This window comes from Rhinatrema bivittatum, chromosome 12 (assembly GCF_901001135.1).
Source record: "Rhinatrema bivittatum chromosome 12, aRhiBiv1.1, whole genome shotgun sequence".
NCBI classification, from domain to species: Eukaryota; Metazoa; Chordata; class Amphibia; order Gymnophiona; family Rhinatrematidae; genus Rhinatrema; species Rhinatrema bivittatum.
The window spans coordinates 10,396,144-10,415,568 of record NC_042626.1 but is presented as its reverse complement, the minus strand read 5'-3'; the positions used below and the strand labels follow the sequence as shown (position 1 = coordinate 10,415,568).

The window sequence follows — 19,425 nt, the reverse complement described above, 5'->3', positions numbered from 1 at the left end:
AGATTCTGCATGTTAATCATGGTTACGCTTAACACAGCCAGGTCGCATGTATTTCCATAACATATGCAATAGTTTCTTAGCTTCATTTCCTGAGACGGGGGGGGGGACGGGACGGGACGACAGGTACAGTAGGGGCAGTAGCAGTGCATGCTTCACCCTCGTTGTGCGGGTTTCCTCTGAAAGGGGGTAATTCAGTCCTTGACCTCTCTGCCAGTGAGAGCACTGATTAGTGCCAGCTGGGATGTGGTTTGGAGCCCATGGGTAACCAGCAGTTCATTTTCATCTAGGCTACCAAACAGCTGTCAGATGGTAATGACTTTTGGTCACCCGTGTCTTCCTTAGCAAACTCCTTCCCTGTCATTAACTTTTGCCTCCGTCCTAAGCCGCCAGGCCACACATTCACTGGAAGTAGAGGGCCCGCGTTCTCCTCTGGAGCCTGCCTAGCGTAGACGAAAGGATTCTAAAGTTGGCGATCGGTTTCCACTGCTTGCAGTGCTGTGTTCCACGCGGCCCTCAAAGAAAATCTAAGCCAATTTTTTTTTTGCCATCTCTTCATTTGATCTTAAGACTTTCTCACAACCATTCTTTTCTTTTCTTTTTTTTTCCTCCCCTTTCCCTCTTCCTGTCTTTCCATGTTCTTCCCGTGTTTCCCTCCTTTGGTCACTGTCGCCTCCTCCTCTTGTCTGCCCTGTAGACCTCTCCGTCAGCCTCCTTGCAGTGGTAGTTATTGTGTGTGGGCTTGCCCTGGTGGCAGTTTTTCTCTTTCTCTTTTGGAAGCTGTGTTGGCTGCCCTGGAGGAACAAGCCTGTCCCTTCTAACCCCACCGTCCCCCAGAGCACCGCGACCCCCGGCGGCAGACCGGACGAAGAGACCATGGCAGACAAGCTGAAGGACACGGGCACTATCGGTTTCCTGGAGGCGGCCGTGAAGATCAGCCACACCTCCCCGGATATCCCCGCCGAGGTGCAGATGTCTATGCGGGACCACATCATGCGTCGCACCCGAATACAGAGGCAAACCACGGAGCCGGCGTCTTCCACAAGGTGAGTGCCCGCCAGCTGCTCTCCAGAGCGCTGGTGGTTTATCTACTTAATGACTGAAAGTTTTTTGGGGTTGTTTTTTTTTTTTAATATGGAGGAACATTTTCAAAAAGCCACTTAACCCATCTGAACGGCTACTTATCTGGGTAACGAGGCAACTTTTGAAAACGTCCCGCCCTGTAGGCGGGTAAAAGTCTGAGGGTTGTTCCTCCTTACGTGTACTTTTTGGCTGCATTTCGTGGAGGAGTTACTGCGGCGGGGTTAAGTCAGGGATGGCAACAATGCGTGCAGTTTTGTAGTTTCAGAACTATGCACGAGGTAGTTTTGGCCGGGAAAAGTACCCTCAGAAAATGTGGGAGCAGGTCTCTGCTGGTAGTTTAGGACATGCATTGCCTTCTCTCTGAAAACTGGTTTGCAGTCCCTGGGCAAAAGCACCAGCAGAGTTTCCAAATGCCCCCAAAACAGGACCGACATTGGAGTCCGTATCTCGGTCACCTGTGACTGCAGCTGTGTGCGGTCTTTAACTTCTGGTGGTCCATTGTAGTCCTTGAAAGTGGCCAGTGGTCTGGTTTTCAGGATACCTGCAGTGAATCTGCATAAGATAGATTTGCAGACATTTGTATGTATCTCATTCACAAATCGTTGCGGATATCCCGACTACCAGACTGGTTTTCGGCCCCTTGAAGACCAGAATGATGATGATGTTGCACTGGTAGGGTTACAAACTGGCTGCACTTCGTTTAGGAGAGACTGACCCGGTCATGGTTGTACCCCCAGTGCATGCATGCAATGTGCTGGAGCCCCACATATCTTAGGGGAATCAGAACCCCAAACTGGATCAGCCCATCCTGAAAAAAAAAAAAAAAGAAATTGAACCAGTTGGTTACCCTCTGTGATAGACATGGGAAAATACCCCCCCTTAATGATCAGAAATGCTTCTCTGGCCATTTTAAGCAAAGGATTTGAAGCAGATTAAATCCAGTAGCATTTATAGAAATTTGAATATTAGGTAGGGAGGAATGTCTGTTTTTCTATAGGTAGCTCCCCATTCAGTTTTTCCCCCTCTGGTGCTCTTTCATTAAGCCTTATCCTAGTCGCTACATTGTTAGCTCTGCAGCAGATTCTGCCTGCAACGTGGCTGAAGCATTCCTCAGAGTTAAATTTATTCTCAGAGTAACCTCTTCAGGCAGGCCGACATGCTCTGCCAGTCTCATTGGGAGCTATTTGATTTCAACAAAGGGATTTTGGACCTTTTTTGTCTTGCAACTTGACCTCATTGTGTCAAGCTGTCAATATGTTTGTGGTTACTTTAATTTGGTTATGTGGCAGGGAGAGCAGGAGGAATATTGGTGACATGGCGCTTTGTCAGATGGAATTAGGCACCTCCAGCCTTTTGCTTTTTATTGCACAAAGCAGGAAATGCAATTAGGCCCAGGGAACTGCTGTATCCTCTGCAGTACATGTCTAATGACGGGGCCCTTGCCAAGAGCAGGAGAAGCAGCTTCCCATGTGCCACACACTTGATATCGCATGTTACCGTTTAGCCAATGAACATTAGCGCGCCGGCAAAATACTCCATGCAATATGATGGAGCCTGAATGCACTGAGGCAGAAGGTTAAAAGGTCTTCCGGTTTTGTACACCCCAGAAGCGTTAGGATACGCAGAGCAAGGAGGACCCGGAGCAGCTTAATCTGGTAGAATAAACAATAAGACTTTTGCTTGGGTTAGAGCCAGAATGGCTAACGTGTTTTCCCTTGCTTGCCTTCCCCCTGAGCTATGGTTCCACCCCAGAAGGCGAAATATGATCAGTGTTCGGCAGCAGTAGAGCAAGATATGGAAACAATTGATCATTTTCCCAGAAAATTACTTTTGCAAGGGTTAGAAACGTGCAGGGCAATTGGCGAAGGGATGCAGCTGAGTAACTTTTTTCGGTTTCCCCGCTAGGAAACCCTGGGGCAGGGAAGAGAGAGAGGAGAGGGCACAACTTCAGCGTTTCCATGGAGGGGGACGATAATGAATAACACCAAAGAGCAGCGATCAAATCAATAAGAATAAAAGGCATTTATCTATTTATTTATTTATTTATGTAGAGAGCTCTCTCGTAAGGATTGACATTCAAGGGAATTAATGCAGAGGATCATTTTCCTTTTATACTTTTTTTTCACCAGCGCGCTTTAGTCGGAGCTGTCGCAGCACATCTGTGCGCATAAATCCGCTTTCGAAAATTTGCGGGCGGGCGTGCGCGGGACCCCCGGCCCCGTTGCGGCATTCACGCACGCCGCCGAAAATAGAAAGTATGCCTGTAAATCCAGATCCCACAAACCTACCCGCCCCTCCCCCAATGCCTGTTTAGCATGCGTGGAATCGTGTTCCGTGTAAACCTGCCAGGGACCGTGATCAACGAGCCACTCGCCCACGTGAAGCCGGGGTTTCTAATCAGTGTCCCCGTCCCCCCCTCCATAAAGCTCTCCTACAAATAACAATAAACGGACATTCAGTGCCTCGCATACTGGGGATCCTATATCAGGATAAACACAAAGATACGCGGGGCAAAACGGGGAAACTGCGACAATTTAAGCAATAAAACACGTTAGGGCGGAAAAGCAAAGATTTTTCTCCCCCCCCCCCCCTAAGAAAGAACAAGGATGCAGGAAAGGTGGAGGAAAGCTTGGTGTTTTGTAGATTCCAACCTTTAACAGCTTGAAGTTAAGAGGATTCCTACAAATCATCGACTAAATGATTAGGAGTTAATTATAACAGCGGGATTCCATTAGTGGATGTTTTGAGTTTCTATTAGGCTCCTGAAGAAAGAAATTAATGTGATTTGCACTCTATGCAGTGACCTTACCTTTTCCAGCTCTCAGGAGTGGTTGAAATGCAAGTTTATTGGGAGGGTGGAGGTAACCTTGGCCTTAATGTTTCTTTGCTTTTAAAATGAAATTCCCAACTTAGTTGCAGTGGAGCAGATCCCACTTGTCCTCCAGCTACTGCTTTTTCATCTTGGTGGCTTCTTATTCCATTTCTTTTTCAGCTTCCGGTATAATCCGAACCAGCATCTAAGGGGGCCTTCAGTTAGTGGCACCGGGGGTTTCACCCCCTCCCCTTCCAACTCGGCGCAGCGATCCCAGGCTCAATAGGAGGGGGCCAGGCTGGGAAGGGTGTCTGAGCTATAACTGTTATTATAAAAGCAACATTAGTGGCCAGACTCGTGGGCCACAATAGCTGGGTTCTGGATGGAGCCGCGGACTGTGGCTCTGGTGGTAATAATAATAATATTATTATTATTTGCAGTTTTACAGAAATAGAAATGGATAGCCCCCAAAAAGCTTAGGCTTTGTAACTTTGGACATAGCCAGGACTGGCACAGTTGGGAGGCTGCTGGAAGTAGAGACGATCAGAGCGGGTTCTCCAGTACTTCGTGATTTGCCTGCTTGGTTTTGTTATTGGGGCAATTTGTAGAAATCTGTGGGTGGGTGCAGAGTCTGCGGGTAATTTCAACCATGGCCTTTGCAAGGCTTCTCAAAGGGAAACGTCTTGTACCCAGAGAGCTTTGCTTTGCTTGTGGGTATCTTTCCCTTTGAAGCAGCATGCGTTGTCTAGAAAAGACAGAACTCCACGTGGTGCTTTCTCCAAGAACACCTCTGACAGGGCAAACAGGCCCTAGGTGCATCCCTCCTCCTCCCTATGTCAGCACGGGTTATTGTGTTTATCACATGCTTTGTTCATGCGATGTCTGCATTAAGGTTTTCCTTTTGTCCCTGTTGATTAATTTTGGCCTAGCAGCTTCCTGCAGTTCCTTTTGAGGCTTCCAGCTTAATCGGATCCTTCCTTTACTAGGGCAGCAGCACCAGGGGGGGGGGGTGTTAACTCTTTGCTCACACGATTGATCTGACCCAGCTCTCCTCCCAACTCACCTAGCCAAAAAATGGATCCGCCACTGTTGAAATCAGAAAACTGGGCTTGATGGACCCTCGGTCTGACCCAGTACGACCGGTTCTTATGTTCTCATCTGGTGGCCCACTAGTGGACGTGGCATTCTAAACCTGGCCAGTAGGTGCGGCCGACGTTTGCTGGCTCTTTGACTCTCCAGGACGTTTGCTTTCTTGTTTAACTGCTTAAACCTTGGATATATAAATTGTAACCTCAGATACTTAGCAGCAGCACTTAAGTTACACTGCACAGGTAAGGAGAGAAGAAAGAAAAGAGATTAAAGAAAGCAAAACCAATATGGACAGGAAGGGAGGCTGAACACAGAATGATGGAGATGGGAATCAATCTAGGAAGCAAAGTTCTGCAGCTTGCACAGCTGTTTTTAAATTGCAGGACCAAGGCCCAGCTAAAAAGTATTCCATTATATTCACATTGCTAAATATTTTTAAGCAATAAACTTGACACCCCTTGAAGTTCTTAGTTGATGAGTTTGAGTTAGGATTGAAAGTAGGAAGTCCTATCAAATGCTCTAAAGAATGAAGCCATATTAGATTCATAATATGGGGGTATCTAAATGCCTCCAAGAAGGATCGACATAGGATTCCTGCAAAGGCTGAAAACAAATCATTTGCTTAAGATAAAAAAAAAGGCTTGTTGTTAAGAAATAATATGAGAGTGAGACAATAAATGCTGAAACTCAATATCTTTGTTTCTTCCAATTACACTTAGGCACATCTCTTTCAAGAGACACCTACCTCGGCAGATGCATGTCTCCAGCGTTGACTGTGGAACTGACACGCTCGAAGTGACAGAACAGCCAACCAGCATCGGCAGGATCAAGCCCGAGCTTTACAAACAGAAGTCCGTTGATTCTGAGGACACCAAGAAAGAGGACGCAAAGTCCTGTGGGAAAATTAACTTCGCACTCAAATACGAGTACGAGAATGAAACTCTGATTGTGCGGATCCTCAAGGCCTTTGACCTACCGGCCAAAGACTTCTGTGGCAGCTCTGACCCCTATGTTAAGATTTACCTCCTTCCCGACAGGAAGAGGAAGTTTCAGACTCGGGTTCATAGGAAGACCCTGAATCCCACCTTCGATGAGTCCTTCCACTTCCCTGTACCCTACGACGACCTAACCAGCAGAAAGCTCCACCTCAGTGTCTTTGACTTTGACAGGTTTTCCAGACACGATATGATAGGGGAGGTGATCTTAGACAATCTGTTTGAGGCATCAGATCTTTCTCGGGAGACCTCCATCTGGAGAGACATTCAGTACGCAACAACTGTGAGTATACAGAGTTCGCACACTTTCTTTTTCAAGATCTTGATAGTAATATAGGTGGACGTTTGCACCCATGTGGCTTTGGTCAAGAATATAGCTACTTGGCTATATATACACACTGAAATAATGCAAGTCCATCTCCATACACACTAGGACCGGCTAAGGTTGGCTGATTTGATGCAGAGCCAGTGAAGCCATCCTGGCTTTGTCCAGGCTTCTTTTTTTTTGTAATTAACATGTTTGACATTCCATGTCCACTGCAATGATTGAGAATGAATGTAAAATGTTATGTCGGTGGTACTTAAGCCCTGACAAACTGGCAAAATGGTTCCCTAAGCTTTTGTCCAAGTTTCTATGTGGTGTTGAGGACAGTCTTGAACCTCCAACGAGGTGAGTTGTTGCAACGACCTGTGTTACTAATTCACAAGAAACTAACCCAGTTTAAAAGTTACCACTGCTATTCCAAGCTCATGAAAGGCAGAAGTAAAAAAAAAAAACCCCACATAGATGTGAGCATGGATTATGGGCCCGAATGTGATGCAGTGCCACTGTGTGTCCGAGGATATCCCAGGTTACAGCGTAACATGGGAAACCACACGATTTGATGCTACTGTGGGCTTTGCACCCTATACTCTTGTCTAAACGAACGGGAAGCGTACTTGGCAGGTCACAGTTGTCACATACATAATAAAATCAAGATAAAACAATTAAAACAAATTAGAAGCAATTTAAAACTAACAATAAATGGACTGCATTTAAAAACTTCAGTCAGTCTGAAAAATAAGTCAAAAGTTCTATCACTGACCAATAACCAATGTACTTAGAAATGGTTATAGTACTAAATCAAATTTCATTTCTGTAGGTCAAATTAAAAAAATAAATAAATAAATAAAGGCTTCCACATGCTTCCTGAAAGATTAAAAAAAAAAAAAATTCCTTAGTTCATCTCAACTTCTCGAAGCTCATTCCAGCAGTAGGGCCTTTGACAAAGCTACAAGCGCACCCTACGTCTGGCCACTTTATGTCACCATTCAGCGGAGAGCAATCTTGCAGTTGCACCAAAATCATGAAAGCTAATTGGTTAAGGGAAGCAATCCTCATGCCTTCTTTTAAGGGTGCTATCTGCCGCCCTATGCAGGTTACCCCCATGCAGCAGGTACTACCATAAGGAACTTACTGGGCAGACTGGACGGACCATTTGGTCTTTTCATGCTGTCAATACTATTTTATTATGTTACTATGTAACAATAGCAGACTCTCTCTACCTCCCACCCGAGGGGATGTGAGTGCTGCCCCTGCAGCAGCCCTAACTGCTGGCCCATTTGTAGAGCCCAGGAATCCAATTCAGGTCCTCCACGTTGCAGTGTTAAACACTATCCCTAAACAATCAAGCCACCCCATCATTACAAATGCATGACTAGGATTTTCTATTTGTATGTAGCATTGAGTATTTCATCGGAATAGTTCTTATGTACTAAAGATGCCTGTTCATTTGAAACGAAATGAAAAATGTGACCAAAGTTTCCTGTTTGGTGGTTTCAGTTCATTTTAAAATGAAACACAATAAAATTGAAGACATTTTCATGTTTTCCTTCATTTTGTTAAAAAACAAACAAAAAAACCCCAAAACAACCTCCGCCACCAAAAAATCCAAACTACTTTCAGGCGCCTTTGCATCCCTCCTCTAGACCCTCCTGAAAATGTCTTCACAGGGAGGAGCGATCCCTCGTCAATGCTGTTACAAATGGAGGCGGTAGACTAAGGCCAGTGCCATTCACACTGGTGCCGGCCAGGCTAGACCAGTAATTCACAAAGACCCAGGCCTCAGTCTTCGGCTTCGTACCTCCAGTGAGTCGGGAGTGGTCTGAGATCATTCCTATCCTGTGAAGAAATTCTCAATAAACAAGAGTAAGTGGATGTAGACGAGCCAGACGGTAGGGCTGGCTGCATACCTGACATTTTTCAAATTTGTATTTATTTATTTATTTTTATTTCATTTGTTGTAAGTTTTTTTTTGTTTAATTTCATTTTAATTTATTTAAAAAAAAACACAACAAAACCATGAAATGGAAAAAGAGGGACAAATATCATTATATACACCCTTATTATCTGTCTATGCTGGAATATTTTCACCATCGGACCTTTTAATCAGGTGGAATGTTTTCTGGGATAGTAGAACTGGTTTCTACAATGGTAGATGTACAAGGAATGCCCCAAAACTCATGAATACATGCAGTGGCTGCATACGTGCTATGTATCAGGGACATTTAACATGTATGTTTTATTCAAAGCTATGTATGTGCATGTATACATGTTGATAAATATGTACATATGGATATAGGTCCTATGTGGAAGGTTACAGATCTGTATTATTTTCCCCAAAATTACTGCATACGATTTCGGTAATGAGGTACCTTAATGCAAACAGTAATTTAAAAGGATGGTAGATTTTCCCACAAAATACTTGTTCTGTTCAATCGAAATGATATTTCTTCTCGATGAACACGGCAAGCAAGTGGTGTAGTAGCATGTAAGACGCTTTGGGCTATGCCCTGGGGATCCATAAAGCATTACAAGAATGAGATGCTCCGTCTTTTCTGTGCTTCTCTCGTGCACTACTGACTTGCAAAGTAATTCCCATCTACAGGATTCCTGAGTCTTGACGAGAACAACACAAAGAAATGAGCTCATCCTACCAACGGCTGGGTATTGTCGCACGAGTGCAATAACCCAGCACTCCTGCTCCCTTCTTGGCAGTTGCTGCAGTCTTGGTGGGCAGAGAACCTGCCATTCATTTTAATTCTTTCGAGCCATGCAAACACTCTTCCAAGTGTTTCTATCCAGGATAATTTATTGGATAATGATAACACCTATAATCCGGTGTAAGCCCCAGCACTGAGTGGCTGAGCTGCCCCTTTTATCAGAGCCAAATACCAAGGAAAGAAGTAGAGTGCCAGCTTCTGCATCACACGTCCAGACATTTATCAAGGCATGAATCCAGATGCTGTCTGTCAGAGTCCAATAGAGGTCCTGAGGCTAAGTAGCTTCCAGTGTTGGAAATCTGGTGTGTATGTGTGTGTATATCTGTTGTAATAAGATATTTCTCAACCTTTTCAAGCTGAAGTCACACGTTGCATAGCGTCCCAACCTCCACACAGCAGGCGGTTTGCACATGGAGAGGACTCATATGATCAAAAGAGGAGCCTGGGGAAGCACGGATGGCCCCACCAGGTCTCTCTTCCAAATTTTAAAACTAACGGCCTAATTTTAAATGGCCGGCATGCGTGAAACCCGGGAGATATACGTGCGCCATTAAGGCACTGTCCCGTTGCCACGTGCGCCCGGAACGCCAGAGCCGCGCAACTTGCTCCTGGCCTGGATCACTGGTGAGAGGGAAAACAAACAAAAAAAAAAGATAGATAGCTGGGGTTTAGGGGTTGGGGTGGATAAGGGGACAAGGGAGGCAGGGTAGGTAGGAGGTTTTGGAAGTTCCCTCCCAGACCGCTTGTTTATTGGAGCGGACTGGGGAAAGGTCCTATCGCGTCGCTGCTTAGTACCCGCTCGTTGACTATTCTAATTTAGACTGTTTAGTAAAGACTGTTTGTTTATTTTGGAAGACCAATACCTTGCATCAAACATCTCCTTGGTTGTTACTATCTAAATGCCTTAGACCCTGTTGGAGGATTCACACCAGGGTTTTCAGGACCAAGTTGAGACTAAGCCCTGGTATCAAGTGCGCCCCCAACATACAAAGAGGTACCCATAATAGGGAGCTGCAGGCAGAAAGATGGTTGGAGTAAGAGACAGGTTTGAAACTTGTCAGCCACAATGGGAAGTGTGAAGGCTTTTGACATTACCGTATTCTCTCTCGCCTTTTTCCCAACATGGAGTCCTCTGCCCCGCTGCAACCGACTCCCACAGCAGCACCTCAGGCAGAAGAATGATGGCAGGGAAGACGTCCTCCGAGTGATGCTCCTTGTTTTATGGTAGGGGCTGTTGCATTCTGGGAAGGAGGAGGTCAGCATGGTGGGGAGGGGAGGTGAGCGCAAGAATTCAAGCGACCATATTGGTCCTGAAGAAGACTGGGTTTCTGTGCAAGACGGGTTAGCTTTTGAAATCTGTCCAGGAATAACAACGTGGTCGCATGCAGGCTCCTTTCACAGATGTACGCATGTGTGCGAGACCGAAGTCCAGTCAACATTTTGAGTGTTTTAATCCAGTCGGAGTATGCTCTTTGTCTTTCCTTTAAAAGACCTGGTAAAAATAATTAAGCAGTGGGTCAGCAGTTCATGCCAAACTCTGCGATTGACACACAAGTACAGAAGGAAAAGTAGAGATGATAATACGCACATTGAAGTATCCGACAGGTTTCTATCATGTACAGCATTTTCCATAGAATGGAAAGGACAAAGGGATCATTGTAGGAAGTTGAAGGGAGGGAGGCTCAGAAGCTCCTGAAACAGGCTTCAGTGCAGCTGGCAGGAGTCAAAACAGTGACAGCATTCAGGGGGCGTGGGACAGAGGTAAACAGACCTCTGTGGTAGGGGAAGGAGGGAGAAGACCACGGCTACAGTGAGTCCCATGACAGCATAGTAGGCAGGCAAAAGTGGGCAGCCTGAGTGGACCAAGCAATTCTTTTCTGCCCACATCTTCTGTGTTTCCAAAGTGATGCTTGAAATTCTAATAGGTTTTTAGTTCAGGCCCTGAGTCACTTAAAAGCAAAGGGACTATGGTTTGTTGTTGTTTTCTGTGGCAATGGGACAACTCCCACAAACACCCCCCCCCCCAGGACTGCCAAATTAATAGCAAAAGGGAAAATAGTAACCCAAGTGAAGCAAACAATAGAAGCTAGGGCTTTAATGGTAAGTGCTGTTCTAATGCATCTGTGCAAATGTTTAGTGAAGTAAGAGCCAGGGGGATAGGTGTGCTGAGAAAACTGAGGTAATTACCCACATATGCACCGATGACGACAAGGTTCAAAATGATTTCAGTCACCTGGGATTTTTTTATTATTATTATTATTTCGAGTGTTGAGAACTTTGATATTGATTATCATGAGGAAATCGGTTTGCGAGTTGCTTTCTTAGATCTGAGGTTTTTCAGAGAGAGCTGCATGCCGGTTTTTGTCTTGTGGTAAAATAGCCATGATTTGGAAAGAAGGTCAAGGATTGCTCTTTCATTGTGTCCACTAGGGAAGCGGGTATAACATATCATTTCCGGGAATCTCTGTGCCTACCCCCATTGCCAGCCCACATCCACCGTAACTTCATGTGGTTAGAATTGTCAGTTGGTGAAACAGCATTGTGGGTCATGACTACGTTTTCTGCTGTTAACTCTTGGCCAGAAGCTGGTCAAGGAACTTTGGCCGAGGCTCAATTTATTAATAGCAGTTGGTTTAATACTGTGGTTTCTTTTCCCCTACTGTTTTCGATGTTGTCAGGTAGTGCTAGGGCAAGTTCCAAGACTCTGCAGCCAAGCTGTTCATCCCAGACCTGACTACATGCATGATTTTTGATTGCCTATGCCAATATGTCAAGCTGGGATAAAAATTAAGGAGAGATGCCATATAAATCCAATCCAGTGCGCCGTCAAGCTTGTACAATAATAGCTTTACTGTAATTAGCATTGGTGGAATTAAGGAGAATCATTGGTAGAGATGGATATGTGTTTTATTTGCATTAAAAGAATAATAGTAATCCTTTCAATCTTAGGAAATGTGAATGTCAACCATGTACAAAATAATGCGAGGCTTCGAGGCATAAGAAAAACCTCAGAAGATCTATTGACACTAGCCAGTCCTGGTCACAAGTACTCACTCCCAGGAATAGTCTACCTGGCTAATAATGATTTATGGACTTTTCCTCCAGGATCTTGTCCAAGTCTCTCTTAAAGCCCACTCTGCTCGTCACCTTGACCACATCCTCCAGCAACAGATTGCACAGCCTGATCGTGCGCTGAGAGACAAAGAACTTTCTCTGATTTGTTTCAAATCTGCCGGTTGTTGGTGCTAAAAGAAAAGGACACTCCGTGGAGCCATAAGAAAAGGGTGACTAACCGCCCGTTAGCTACCCGCTCCGCCCCATTCATGATTTTATAAACCCGATCATGTCCCTTCTTGGCAGTCGCACTTTTTGAAGCTGAAGAGCCATTCCATCCCCTTTATCATTTCTGCTGCCCTCTTCCGGTGCTTGGAGAGCTTTCAAGTGTTAGCTCTTGCATTAACCATTGAGTCGCATGATCCCGAAGTCTTTACTCCTCCGAGAACTTGCCGAGCAGCATAAAACCCCACCACTACCTCCCTCTCCCCCTTTGCAAAGCTGCCTGGGATTCTACTCATTGTATGGGCGAGCCAAAGTGTTGCTCATCCTTTTTAAGCGACCTTTGGGTTGTGACAGGCTGACGTCTGTTCTCTCTGCCTGCTAGTGAGCTGGCCTTGGCGGCTCTACAGCAATAGTTAGGAAATGTTCTCGGAGGGGATAATTTTAAGAGGAGGCTGCGGTTTTCAAAGTGAACTTGCAAAAACAAGAGTTTGCTTTGAAAATGACCCTTGCACAGCTACGCCTGCCATTTGGTGAACGTACTTTTGCCGGGAGAACTTATGTACATACTTTTTAAAATAAATACAAAATTATCCTTCAGATGCTGCTGGATGCACCCTGCCTTCATTTTTACCCAGTTTTGCTGTTTTGTGGTTGGCTAATGTGACGCCTGACCGCCACGTTCCCCGTTTCATTCAAACGCTCCCACCTCTAATCTCAGTGGCTAAGCTAAGCAATCATGTTGCCAAGTTTCGGATGACCATGATCCTGCTGCCCAGGAGACACACAAATAACTCCACCTCCCAGCTGTGTAATTTGAAAACCAACATAAGAAGAGAATTTCAGTCAGGGGTCTGGAAATACTTTAGTATTTCAGAACAAAAGCATTGCTATGGCCACCCAGCCATAAGTAAAGGGTGGTTTACATGGTTTTGTGTCTTTCACAAGGACAGTTGGATCCCTCCTGCTTTGATGCATTTCCTCTTTCACTCTTTAAAAAAATAATAATTTGCAGGGGCCCTTTTCATGGCTCAACTGCAATTTAAAATTAAACCATAGGTAATTTATATTCACCTTGGCTAGAAGAGAGAGAACAATTCAATTAATACATACTCGTAAGTCATTGACTTACAATCCTCCCTCCTAGGAGCATATGTTGTCCCTCACGTTACCTAAGCCACACCACAGTCTCTTGTGTAGCATTAAGTTGACAAATAAATGAAAATGTAATTTCATGCCTAGATGCAGATGTTAGCCACATTAACTCATCTGCAGTTGTAAGCTCAAACATCAAATGATAATATATAAATCACGGAAACTAGCTCTTGTTGACTTAAAAGCTATCAGGGAGAGCTTTACAAATCAAAATCCTGCACTGTAAAACTGTAGAAGTGCAAAATAATGGAACAGCCCTACAGTGCCATCTGTATAACAGTGAGGGTTGTAGTATTCTGCACTATCAGTGGTTCCAGTGAAAAGCACAGGACTACCTATGGATGCTCATTACTGTTAAATGGGAGCAAACTCAGGAGTAACATCTGAAGGTCTGGTGGATGTGTGGAACAGCCTCCCCATGGAGGGAGAAAGCCTGGGCTAAGCATTGCCCCTGAGCATGTAAGGGCAAGGCCTGGCTCCTGCAATATTCTGCCAAGAACAGGTAGACCAGATGTGCCTTGCTGTGCTTATCTGCCCTTACATTAGAGGCTTCCATGACGCTCTGCAGGGATTTCTTTTTCTGATTGACAATGTACTATGATGTCAGCTGTGTGATTTGGGGTTGGGATTCCAGACTTCCCTCATGAAAGTCTGGCTTTGGGGAGCCTGCCTCGTGGCTCCACACAGCGCTGTGGCTCAGAAAGGTCAAGTGCCAGTCTTCGGTCTGATGGGGCTAGATTCGGACCCATTGCAGAGACAAAGCACTTGGGCCTCTGAGTGGTAGGAAAGGCAGCTGCTAATATGGTGGCAATCCCATTACTGGGCAAGAAGTAAGCGAGTTCAGTCTCAGAGACGCCTTCCCTTCTGCCAAAATCTCCTTGGTAGGCTGCTCATGGAAGAAGGGGTTAGAAATGTGGTGAGCAAGGGGAGGAATCTGTCAATGTTAAACCAGCGGATGCCTGATCATTTCATGACGCCTAGTTTCCTTCTTTGATCACAGGCATTAACCAATTGAAGCTTTAAAAATGCTCAGTGACTTTGCAACATGGTCTGACCTTCCGGAGATTTCGGCTGAACTGGCCCATTTCCCTATAGGAAGGAAAAGAAACAGGGATTCTAGATGTTTGGGGCTTCCAAAACACATGAAAATTGTAAGATGGGGGTCAGCTGGTGCTCTTCTGAATAAATGGTTAAAAGGTTAGGGGGTAGACACAGAGATATGATATGCTCTTATGTATGGTCTGTTTTCCCTATAGAAAACTAGGGTAAGAAATGATTTGCTGCCATAATAGGATCAGTAGATTAGAGCTGTAGTGGAGAGAAAGCAAAGAATATTGACGTTTCTTTTAATGAATAATCATGATAGATTAAGGAAAATAACACTGGGAGCAGAATGGCAAGATGGTAAATTTAATTTCTATACTTCTGTCGCATGTTTATGTGAGAGCCTTTTGTAGAAAGCTACAGTACGTGTCATCTTTAATAAAAGGAAAAAGAGACTCTGTGTGCATAGGTCCTCGTTGCTTCCCTAAATCCTTATCTCTGTACATGTCCTATGTATGCGGCCATGGCACACTATCGAGTGTTGCTTCTACAGCTGCAGATTTACGATGATAATGGCAAATCTGTCAGAATGGTTTGCAAACAACTGTAATCTCGCGGTTATTGCTAAAAAGGCTGATGGCTCTCAGACCTTACACACATCGCTAATTTTAGTGAGCATGGCTTATTGCAAGCCAAGAGAAAATAGAGCCTGTAATTTGCATCATAAATATGCAGTGACTGCAGCCTAGACCCTAACCCTGAGATGCTGTGATTCAAACGCTCAGACCAAGCAGCCTACAGCCTGAATTCAGGAATTCTCCAGATATTAGGAAGTCATGAAAATAGGACGGTGGATGCATGGAAAAATCTGCTGGGGTGGGAGAAGGGGCAAGAAGGCATATGAGACAAACACAGAGGATTCTCAGTGGCAGGGGACGCATTGAGGGGTAAAGGAAAGAAGGGATGTAACGTGTGTGATACTGCAGTCAGTAGGGGAAATGGGCAGATGAGGTGGGATTTGCTGCTTATTCTCTGCTACATTTTCTTTTCCTAGAAAACAAAGATATTCCATGAGACACAAATCAGTGAAAAAGAAATTAGATCCAAACAGGAACAGAAACATGTAGGGAATTTCCTAGTTAAACCTTCTATAGAAGGATACGATGAGATTGTTATCGCATAAACTCGCAGGTCTGCCTCTGCCTCCCTCTCCCTCTGGCTGAATTAATTGGAGAAACCTACACGTGCATGGTTGGAGAGGGCTAGCACCTCTGGACCTGGTGCTTACAAATGGAGGAAGTCTCTCAAATGTCTGGGTAGGTGCCCCCTCAGTACCTGATGGGATGGCTTGCTGAAACGTCCAAGGAAGAGAGGGATATGCTGTAACCTGCTCTGAGTGGATTATGTATGGAAAAAGAGGGGATACAAACACAGGTAATAAATAAAAAAAAAATAATAATAATAATCACATGAAGCTCGAAGTCCTGAGTAAAATGGGCAAGTACCTTAAGAAGGTGCTGGTGGGAGCCGTGAAAATGGCAACAAATCTTTTTATAGCGGAAAAATAAGAGGGAAGAGGAAACCAATAGGATTGAGGTGGCTGAAAAAAATGAAGGCAAAAAGAGCAGTGTTCAAAAAGTAGAACAGATGGGAGGAATATCTAGAAAAGTCGAAAGAGAGAAAGAAAGAAAAGGCCAAGGATGGTTAAAGCAAGCAGAAGAAAAGATGGCTACAGAAGAGTAAAGCAAGATAAGACATCTTTCTGGGATGTGGGAGAAAACCCACAGGCAAAATAGTAAGACTGAAAGGTGGAGAGCGAGAAGGGCAAGGCAGAAATGCTAAACAAATATTTGTGCTCAATATTCACTCGCAGATTCTGGACAAGGATCGGGGATTGTTGGGAAGAGGGCGTGGGGTGGATAGGACACCGTCTACAGAAGAGAATGACGGCGTGGAGAAAGCCATGGGGCAGACGGGATGCATCCTAGAGTATTAAAGGCGCCCAGGGAGGTTCTGGGGTGGAGATGGGCATGGGGCCATGGGAATGGAGAAGGGCGGATGTCGCCCCTACTCATAAAAGTGGTAGCAAGGGGGCAGGTTGGAAACTGCAGGCAGGTCGCTCTTTCCTCGGTGCTGGGAAAGACTGAGGGAGAATCTCCTGACGGAAAGGATAGTGAATGATCTACGATTCAAGACCACATGGCGTTACCAGCGGCCAGTCGTCTCAAATGAACCTGGCTGATTTCTTCAACTGGGTGACAAATGCATCAAGGAAATGGGCTGAATGTGGTTTGCTAGGATTTCGGCAAAGCTTTTGATTCTGTCCCAGGTAGGAGACTCATGAACAAACTGAGCAGCCGGAGGACTGGATTAAAAAGTGGTCGAGTGGTAGTAAATGGAAGTCACTCAGAGGAGAAAGCAATGATTCATGGGAGTGCCTTGGGGACTGGTCCTGGGGGCTTGGTTTCTGCTCGGTAGTTTTGTGAGCAATACTGCAGATGGGTTAGAAGGAAAAGTCTGTCTTTTTGCAGATGACACTAAAATCTGAGGGAGAAGCGATCTAAGAAAGCTTGAGGAGGGGGTTGAGTGCCTGGAAGCTGAAATTCAGTGCAAAAAAGTGAAAAGTCATGCATTTGGTGTGTCGAAATCTAAAGGAGCTGTAGGAGATGGTAGAGAAAAAACCCTGATGTGCACCGAGCAGGAGAGAGATCTGGGGGTAATAGATCTTGGAGAATACCTCATGCACCCCACATTTGATAGCACGTGGTGAGTTCCATGGATGCAATCGATGAAATTTACCTGTCTGAAGAGGTGCCTTTGCTATAGGTTGAACTCAATGAATACAATTCTTGTTTCACTCTGTGACTGACTGTGCTAAGAGATCCAAATCCCTTGCATTTTTTGGGGGAGGGGAGGAGCCTAGAAACGTAGGTTGCATTGAAACTTTGTCTGGTGGTTTCATTTGAGAGAAACCAATGAATATTTCTCTTCTTTATTCTGAGGTAGATAGGTTGTAATTATTTACCGAAGAATAAATTGTTTACAATCTGTCCCAACACAGTTCACGCCTTTCCTCCTGTGCCTCTGTATCAGAGGGGCACACACGTATCGTGGTCTTGGCCCTCTCTGGCTTCAAACCAATAGGAAGGGATTTCATCTCTGGACAAACCCTCTCCAGTCACTTCCAACCCACATGCTTATGTTTTCTAGTCTTACCAGTACCTAACCACCATCCAAATACCTGAGGTCGCTCCTTCCTTTTGCAAGGCATCGGGAACGCTGGTTCTAAAATGGAAGCCGGCCACAGTCGTGTTGCGTTAGGTCCACAGCACCACAGTCCATGCCGCCAGCCTTTGCTGGGGTATTGCTACTAAGAAAACTCGCTGTCCTTCTCCAGAAGAGCACGTGCTCTCTTCCGCTCCCTTTTCCTCTAGCTTTGTGCAAAGCCCTGAAGGAAAGAGTCCTATAAAGTGAATGCTAAAGAGAGCGCTGGAATGCACCATCCCCTGTTTTAGGTCATGGATTTCTCTTTCCTGAGGACAGAGGGGGTCTCATGCAGGTTCTGGTGGGGAAAGAGGCACAGCTGACTGTGGTTATTCTGCTTGGGGATGTGATTGCCTCTACAATAATTTGCAGGGTAAGTTGAGCACACGAGCTGAGAAAACCTTCACAACAGTTCAACAGGGCCTGCCGGGCAGTTTCAGCTGGCAGTGGAAAAGCCACCTTTTGCCTCAATTGATGCTGAATAAATTCGTAGATTGCAAAACATTCAATTTTGAGATCTTTTTTTTTTGTATTACACAAGTCTAACTGACCCAACACCAGCCCCTCAGAGCTTCCACATCAAGCCTGTAAAAAAAAAGAAGAGTTAGAAATCTAGTAAATGGAACCAACATTTATTGGCAGTTTACAGCAAAGGTAGGAAACTCCAGTCCTTGAGTGGTTCAAGCCGGTCTGGTTTTCAAGATATCTGCACAGAATATTCATGGGATGCATTTGCATATATTACCCCCATTGCATGCAAATACATCTGCTGCATATTCATTGTGGATATCCTGATCGGCTTGCTGCACTCGAACCTGTGCTGCCTACCCCTGGTTTATAGCCTGGTGAAAAGTTTGCAGAAATGCTATCTAGTGCAGTGATGATAGTGCTACAAGAGATTTTATGTTCACATTGATCATCCATATACCAGATTCCCTATATCAAAAATATACTCGTGAGAATAATTCATGCATTCTTTCTATGCTGTTACAGAAAAGCATTTAAGTATCCTCTGACGCTGTTTCTTCCATGTTTTTGTATTGAGGAACAGGAAGAAAATGTATTGCAAAGTACTGTCACTTGCTATAACTGATGAAGGTATCCGTGTGTGGCTCCACTCCTGAGTGTTGCTCGCAGCTCCATGCAATAAATGCACATATTTAAGCCTGTGGTTCTAGCAGCTTCATATTCCCTAGTGATGTGCCATGTTTCATGGGCTTCCATCCAGGGCAACCTATAGTCCGTTGGCTTTCATGGAGCTGCGCTGGTTTGCTGCAGCTAATCCATGGGGACAGTGTCGGCTTGGCAGCACGGTATGGGGTGATAAAATCCCTGTTACCCAGCGTCTCTAAGAATGAATCGGCAAATAGCTCGCCATCATGACTTAGAGGGTTACAGTCAAAGACAGGCTGAATTCAGATCCTCTGGTTTCAACAGTACGAAGGTGAGGATGGCATTATTATTATTGATTTTCACTAAAAAAAGGAAAACCAGTTGGGCGAAGAATCAACTCCCTTTCTCTCACTTCTTGCGATGCCATAAATGCTGCAGTGTGGAATTAATTTCTCAGTTTATTTACCACCGTGGTTCAGTTCCTATTGATCGCCAGCTTGGGCACATCAAAAGGAACTCGGTTGCAGACGCTTGAATATGTGGATGAGAAAACCC

At 45.0% G+C, this 19,425-nt stretch overlaps 1 protein-coding gene across 4 annotated transcripts in view; it reads left to right on the top strand.

The window, feature by feature from the left end:
• The window catches only part of SYT6 (synaptotagmin 6), a 123,723-nt gene that overhangs the window by 68,179 nt on the left and 36,119 nt on the right, over positions 1-19,425 (top strand). For 2 of the 4 annotated variants that reach the window (XM_029572857.1, XM_029572858.1), the window contains exons 2-3: positions 778-1,043; positions 5,701-6,259. In XM_029572857.1, the coding sequence (XP_029428717.1) occupies positions 874-1,043; positions 5,701-6,259 (729 nt within the window). In that variant the 5' untranslated portion in view covers positions 778-873. Of the gene's footprint in view, positions 1-694; positions 1,044-5,700; positions 6,260-19,425 lie in introns of all 4 variants that reach the window. The other 2 variants (XM_029572855.1, XM_029572859.1) reach the window with 2 other exon arrangements.